General features: G+C 46.5%; 1 protein-coding gene across 2 annotated transcripts in view; it reads right to left on the bottom strand.

Moving 5' to 3' along the window:
- Positions 1 to 8,016, bottom strand: part of MERTK (MER proto-oncogene, tyrosine kinase) — a 120,137-nt gene that overhangs the window by 2,517 nt on the left and 109,604 nt on the right. For both annotated transcript variants that reach the window (XM_012811029.2, XM_023518822.1), the window contains 3 exons: positions 7,093 to 7,202; positions 5,407 to 5,566; positions 4,340 to 4,476 (listed from right to left, as the gene is read on the bottom strand). In XM_012811029.2, coding sequence (XP_012666483.2) covers positions 4,340 to 4,476; positions 5,407 to 5,566; positions 7,093 to 7,202 — 407 coding nt within the window. The remainder of the gene's footprint in view (positions 1 to 4,339; positions 4,477 to 5,406; positions 5,567 to 7,092; positions 7,203 to 8,016) is intronic.

Raw genomic sequence — 8,016 nt, forward strand, 5'->3', positions numbered from 1 at the left:
AAAAAAAAAAAAAAAGAAAAGAGAAGAAAAAAACATTCTCTGACCTCTGTCCTATGTCCACAAGTTGGCTTGTTATCAGGAGAGCTGAGTTGGCTAGGACCCTGGGGCTAGTGCTAAGGAGGACAGGAGCAGGGGTGGGGGCGGGAATCAGTGTGTCATAGGTGTCACTCTGTCCAGTCTTCTCAACAGCCCTGTCACTAACACTTTGTAATGAGGATGAGTGTGGCCTCAGGGATGCTCCAGAAGGTGCTATAGTCATGCGGGCGGCAGGGAAATCAGATTCAGACTGGACAATTCTACATCCAAGTGAGCCTCATGACCTCATCTGTGGCATTCTACATGGGACAATTCTCTCTTCTCCATTCCCAGGGCCCAGTGTAATTACGAATCATGATGGAGTGACATTTAAAGGAGCACGATAAAACAGAGAGAGAGAACACTTTAGGAATCCCTAGGCTGAGACGAAGAGTAAGTTACACCATAACTTCACTTTGTTTTTAAATTTTGTATTTATTTATTATTATTATTTTTTGAGATAGAGTCTCACTTTGTCACCCTTCATAGAGTGCTGTGGCATCATAGCTCGCAGCGACCTCAAAGTCTTGGGCGTAAGCGATTCTCTTGCCTCAGCCTCTGAAGTAGCTGGGACTACAGGTGCTTGCCACAACGCCCAGCTACTTTTATTTTTTTGCAGTTGTCATTGTTGTTTAGCTGGCCCAGGCTGAGTTTGAACCTGCCAGCCTGGGTGTATGTGGCCGGTGCCCTACCCACTGACCTATGGGCGCTGCCCAAGGTTATAATTTTAAAAAGTTCTTTGGTTGCCACCCAGAGGATGTATTAGGAGGCCGGGATGCTCAGTGGGCATTGGGGGGATATCCCACCGAAGGTGATTAGGGCATCACAGGGAGTAACCTCCTGGGCAGTGAAGACAGAGGCCGACAGCCTGGCCGTGCAGAGGTGGGGCTGATGGTGTGAGGAGAGGTGGCCCTTGGAGGGGCAGGATCAAAGGGCGCTCTGTGACTCCCATTGTCCTATTTCAGAGTTGACTTTTCAAACACTGAGAAGTAACTAAACATAAGAGTCAACTCATCTCAGCTATGTTTAGACAGAAGAAGTTCAGAAGGATTCATTTCATTTTCATTTTTATTTATTTATTGACTTTTGATTCATTTCACTTTTAAAAGGAAATGTCTCAGAAAAGGAAACACAGAGGCCTCTTTAGGGGATGTTGTTATTTGCCAGCATCCAGATTGGAGAGGAACAGAGTCTGGCTCAGCAGAGCCTCAGGCCAGAGTAGGGGTCAAGCTGCCTCTGCTCAGGGAGTGCACAGAGCCCACGGGAGGTGGGGTTGGGGTCTGCCCGCTCCTGCCCGACTTCCCCAGCCACGTGGTGCATGCTGACTCTGCTGCTCTGTCTCCTAAAAAGTCTCCCAGAAAACCGACTCAGCATTCTCTCATTCTGGCTCTAAAACCACAGTGTGACACAGCTTAGACCTCATTAAGACCCAAGATAATCACTGCAGATATGAACTGCTTTTGTGTACAGAGAAAGCTAGGGAAAAAACTGCAACGAAACTCTTTCTAGCCAATATTATTTGATAGAAATGGTCCCTCATTTTCAGAAGTAAGCACTTCATTAACATGGCCCTTTTTTCAAATCTACCGTGAAACCCTAGAACTAATTTAATTAGCATCCCATGAGGTTTTAAAAGGATTTACAATGTTTGTTTGTGTTCTCAATGTTAGCCAGTCCCCACCACTACCAGCAGGCAGGGTGAGGCACTGATGAAAATAGTCCCCTTCTGTTTGGCTTTGAAGGGACTTGGGAGGCCTCAGGGCAAATGGATCCAGGTTCTCGCTCGTGGGCAAAGCCTGTGGATGCCTGTGTATCCGTGCCTGCATGTGTGTGCCCTGTGTGTGTGTGGGCGCATGTGGGGGGAGCAGCATATGCTAACCTACACTGGCACCCAGGCATGGCACTTCATGACACAGCCAGCACAGGCCTTGACCCTGAAATGGTCTCTCTAACTAAGCAAGAAGGCCCTTCTCCAGGTCCATGGAGATATACCCTCATTATACAGAATGGTGAATGGTGAGGGGAGACACACCACGAGGAGGGTTCAAATCACCAAGCTATAGGCAGCAACACAAGAAATTGTTTTTAAAAGGTCAGCAAAGGCTAGGTGCAGTGGTTCACATCTGTCATTCTAACACTCTAGGAGGCCAAATGGGTGGATTGCCTGAGCTCAGGAGGTCGGGACCAACTTGAGCAAGATCAAGACCCTTTCTCTACTAAAAATGGAAAAAGTAGCCAGGCATTATGGCAGGTACCTGTAGCACCAGGCCTAACTTGAGAGGTTGAGACAAGAGGATCACTAGAGCCAGGAGTTTGAGGTTGCTGTGAGCTATGATGGCATAGCACTCAACCCAGAGTGACTGAGAGAGACTCTGTCTCAAAAAAATAAATAAATAAAATGGTGGCCTGGGAGAGATATCAATTCATTCTTTTTTTTTTTTTTGGTTGCAGTTTTTTTTTTTAGCAGGTCCTGACCAGGTTTAAACTTGCCAGCCCTGGTGTATATGGCTGACGTCCTAACCACTGAACTACGGGCGCTGAGCCGAGATATCAATTTATTCTGATGGCATTAATAATTGGCATCATTATGTGAACACTTACTTCCTGTGCCTCTTATGGCCCAGCATTCTAGTCACTTTCTCCCTGAGGGATATATGATAATGCTTTTTGGGGGGCTGATAATCTGAGGCACAGAGAGGTTAAATCAACTACAAGGGCCACAACACATGTGGAGGATAGTTAGGAGGCAGAGCCTGGCCTTAAAGACAGAGAGGAGCCTGTCGGGAATGGATGTGCACCAAGGTTCTATGTGTATTGGAGCTGGGGTTTTTCACACCTCACTGAGCACATGGTCTCTCCAAGAGCATTTTTTTTTTGAGACAGAGTCTTATTATGCTGCCCTCGGTAGAGTGCTGTGGAGTTACAGCTCACAGCAACCTCAAACACTTGGGCTTAAGTGATTCTCTTGCCTTAGCCTCCCAAGTAGCTGGGACTTCAGGAGCCTGCCACAACACTCAGTTATTTTTTGTTGCAGTTGTCATTGTTGTTTAGCTGGCCTGGGCCAGATTTGAACCTACCACCCTCGGTGCATGTGGCCGGTGCCATAACCACTGTGCTATAGGTTCAGAGCATCTCAGAGAGAATTTTAAAACACACACTTCTGGGCCCACTTTGTACCAAAAGCATCACAACCTCCAGGCACAGAGCCAAGGAACTGCATTGTAAAAATATTCCCCAAGGGCTCGGCACCTGATGCTCAAGCAGCTAAGGCACCAGCCACATACACCTAAGCTGGTGGGTTCGAGTGCAGCCCAGGCTGTCAAACAATGACGGCTGCAACCAAAAAATAGTCAGGCATCGTGACAGGTGCCTGTAGTCCCAGCTACTTGGGAGGTGGAGGCAGAAGAATCACTTGAGCCCAGGAGTTGGAGGTTGCTGTGAGCTGTGATGCCACAGTACTCTACCCAGGGTGATAGCTTGAGGCTCTGTCTCAAAAAAAAAAAAATCCTCCAAGCAATTCTGATGACCAGCCTGATAGCAAAGTCAATGGCTTTAGATTTCTAAATTTCCTGATGAAGGATATCACTGTGAGTGATGTGTTTGAAATGCTATATACAGAGAGAGATGTCATGCCTGTAGTCCTAGCACTCTGGGAGGCTGAGGCAGGTGGATTGCCTGAGGTCCCAGGTTAAAGATCAGTTTGAGCAAGAGCAAGACCAAGACTTTGTCTCTAAAAATAGCCAGGTATTGTGGCAGGCTCCTGTAGCCCAACCTACTTGGAAGTCTAAGGCAAGAGAATTGCTTGTGCCCAAGAGTTTGAGGTTGCTGGGAGCAATGATGCCATAGTACTCTATTGAGGGTGACAAAGTGAAACTGTCTCAAAAAAAATAAATAGAGAAGGATAACTGGACTGAAAGAGGATGAGGAGTCATTCAAACACCTCATACACTATAATGCAAACCTGTTCATCTGCAGATATATTTCCTAGAGGTACGTAAAGACTTTCAAGACAGATGAATCACCTTGACTTGACAGTGACCATCCTTTAAGGCTGAGGCTTGCTTGATGGGCTCACTGAAGACGCCACACACCATCTCCTACACCACACCAGGGAAGGCTCCTGGTCGGGGGTGTCAGCAGGTGTCACCCTTTGTACATGCCCACTTGGCTTACAGCCCCCTACCCCCAAGCTGCATTTCCCCAGGTGTCTGCAGAGCCAAGTGGCTACCCCCTGCAGAGCCCAGGGACACAGAAGCTTACTCACAGGTCATCCAGGCAGTCCTCGGGCTGCTTCAGCCTGTGGCCATGGAGAAGATAGTCATACATCTCATGGTTCTGGACCCCAGGGTAGGGAGTCATTCCCCGCGTGGCAATTTCCCACATGGTCACGCCAAATGCCCACTGAGAATAAGGCAACAACAAATTAGGATGCAAGTCTTTTCCACAAAGGCTGAATGGACTTTTTCATTGGGAAAGGTCATTTCCCTAAAGCCCCGATGATCATACACAAAGCTGGCAATTATGTGCGAGACGCACTGCTCTCCCAACACGACACTCATATGGGTTGGAGGGTCACTGTTCTCCAATTTTATGAAAGTTGTTCTGGGAAATTTGGCAAAGGCAGAAATAGCCTCATCACACATCAGACCTCTGCTTAAAGCTCTGCTTCATCATTACTGCGAGATGTTTTCTTTTCCTAATTTGGGTCAAGGGTATAATTACACACAGTGCCTTTTGTATAATATTGTGGTTCCAAAGAGCCACCAGATGAATTCATTCAACTTAATACAACTATGAAGTATCTTAGTTGTAGGCAATGAGTCACCCTTTGATAGCAAAGAAAAATGAGAATAAATTAAAAGCCTATGTAAAGCACAGCTCTTCTGAGTGTTATGATGCTTCACCAGAATCTGTTCCACCTGAATTAAAGTATCTAGCAAGAAATAAAAGAGAGGTCTGAGCATGGTCCCAAACCTCAGTTTCTCAAAAAGTAAAATGTCTTGGGGTGGCACCTGTGGCTTAGTGAGTAGGGCACCGGCCCCATATACCAAGGGTGGTGGGTTCAAACCCGGCCAAATTACAACAACAAAAATAAAATAGCTGGGTGCCTGTAGTCCCAGTTACTCAGGAGGCTGAGGCAAGAGAACTGCCTAAGCCCAAGAGCTGGAGGTTGCTGTAAGCTGTGACGCCACAACACTCTACTGAAGATGACAAAGTAAGACTCTGTCTCCATAAACAAGTAAACTGTCTTTCAATACCAGTTTAAGTCATTTCAATCAGTGCATCCTCATCTTTGCGACATGGGCCCCTGAATTAAAGTTAGGTACATACCACGTCACTTTTACTTGTGTAGACTCGGTCTGCAAGACTCTCTATGGCAATCCATTTCACAGGCATCTTAGCAATGCGGCCTTGGCGGTAGTAATCGCCACTGTAAATCTTCTTAGAAAGGCCAAAGTCCGCAACACAGACAGTCATGTCATCTCGCAACCTGCAGAGAACAAGTTCATGTCCTCAGCAACCTCAGAGGCAACATTAAATCATGGTCTGGGGGCTGGGCAAAGTGGCTCACACCTGTAATCCTAGTACTGTGAGGCTGAGACAAGTGGCCTCGAGTTCAAGACCAGCTTAAACAAGATCCAGACCCCATCTCTACCAAAAACAGAAAAACTACCATGGCATCGTGGCAGGTGGCTCTAGTCCTAGGTACTCGGGAAACTGAGGCAAGAGGATCACTTAAGCCCAGGAGTTTGAGGTTGCTGTGAGCTATGACACTATGGTACTCTATCCAGGGTGACTGAATGAGACTCTGCCTTCCACCAAAAAAAATCACTGGTCTATACCAGCTATAGATGGAAACATTTATGGCAAGTGACCAAAAGAAGATAGAGAACCCTTAGCCTGGGAAAGTCCTGCTTTGGGACCAATGGCAGGACAAGTGAGGGGGAGCCAGAAGAGTAATAGTCCGTCACTGCTCCAATCTGTGTGGGGATCTGGACCCGCTGGGCTCCTGTGCACAGTGGACAGAGACATAAAAGCATACAATTGCACTTACAGCTCATTATTAAAGCAGCTCCCAGACAAGAAGGAGGAAAGAGAGGGAAAAAAGCAAGAGCAGGAAGCAGTGTAGAGTGTCTGGGCCAGGGGACTAACTTGTGTGCGTTTGCCCTACACTGACTTTCCAAACTGGAAACCTCCTGTCCTGGGGAGCCCCTCAGTCCAGGGCGAACCAGAAAGCTGGTCACTCTACCTGGTGGGAAAAACATAAAGGAAAGAGAAAGAGTAAGCTCTGTGGTAGAAACTTATTTAAATGACAGCAACAAGAAAATTCAACCCCCCTTTAAGGTTTCAAAAAATGAGGTTTATGAAACGGGTAGGGGACAGAGGGGCAGGGCTGGTTGGGAGGCAGGAGGGTGGGGGCTCCACTGTCACATCTCTGACCTAGAAAAGCAAATGACAACAATGTATTTAAGTTTGCTTCTTTCGATAGCAAACTTAAAATCAAGAAAGAGCTATTGTTTTTGAAGATTTCCAGCAGATAATGGCTCTGTTGAAGTAGGTTTAAGAAACGGGAGAACGTAAGTCCCAAGCTTTTGTATAATAAGCCATTGTCTGCTGTGAAAGGCAAGCTTCCACGTATTCAAAGTACAGAACTTCACAAGGAAGCATTATGAAAACTGGAAACAAAGCCTTTTAATTTTTATTACTGTCTTCAGGAGTAGCTGACTTGCGAATAACTCTGGCAATGGGGAAGGATCAAAAGTCACATCTAGCAGTCCAACATGAATGAGGGAATGAAAATTAAAAAGTCATCACAGGAGAAAGCTCTGGAGGTCAACTAGAGCAGAGGCAGAGGCAGAGGCAACAAAAACCCCAAGCAAACACCCAGTGATAATCCCATTTTGCGAGGAAGCCACACCAGCCTCTCCCAAATGTGGCTTCCTCCATATCTCCGCAGCTGCAGGCCACCCCCAACCCCCAGGTCCAGGCCCTTCCAGGATGGCCCAGGGCTCTTACATGCAGTTTCGCGCCGCTAGATCTCGATGAAGAAAATTCCTGTTGCTCAGATACTCCATTCCCAGGGCAATATCCACCATGAACTTCAATAGTGTCTGCAGAGGAATATGCTGGGGGAAGAGGAAACAAGACGACTACCTTTGAGAGAGGAACACTAGGCGAGTTATTTCCATCTGAGGGAGTAGAAGGCATTTTTATTAAGGTGTGGTGGTGAAAAAGGAAGCAAAACCTTTCACGTCTATGTCATTAATATCACAAACAAGGTTTTCAAAAAGGAATGGAAAAATAAAATCCTAAAACTTCTTGGCAGATATCACACTCTCCTCTCCCTGTCTTTACACAGTGAGTAACATTCTGTTTCCCTGCACAAGTTATGAGGTCAAATGCAACCCGTAGTGTCCTTGAAAGTAGGACAGAGTGCCCATGCTGTGCAGAGGAGGGCAAGGGACAGGCGGTCTGGCTTCAGCAGAGGTGATGGGTGTGTGTGTAGAGGAGGCTAAAGCCCATATAGGAAGAGCTATTTCCAACTAGGCAGTCACATCGGCTATCTTTGAAATATTTGGAAAGGTACTTTATTTTGTCTAGACAGAAATTAGGATAGTCTTTGCCCCTAATCACAGGACCAAACTATCACCGGTACATATTTAAGAATTTTCATTTTATTTCTCTAGGGCCTTCCTGTTAGTTTCAAGTCTAGTGGTTTGTTTGTTTTGTTTTTTAAGGGACAGGGTCTTGCTCTATCACCCTGGCTGGAGTGCAGGGTGTGATCATAGCTTACTCATTGTAGCTTCAAACTCCTGGGCTCGGGAGATCCTCCCACTTCAGCTTCCTAAGTAGCTGGGACTACCTACAGTTGCATGCCACCATACCCAGCTAATTTTTAAATTTTTTTTTTTTTTTTTTGGCCAGGGCTGGGTTTGAACC

The sequence above is a fragment of the Otolemur garnettii genome, unplaced genomic scaffold (genome assembly GCF_000181295.1).
Source record: "Otolemur garnettii isolate 467f Iridium unplaced genomic scaffold, OtoGar3 scaffold00148, whole genome shotgun sequence".
In the NCBI taxonomy this organism is placed as follows: domain Eukaryota; kingdom Metazoa; phylum Chordata; class Mammalia; order Primates; family Galagidae; genus Otolemur; species Otolemur garnettii.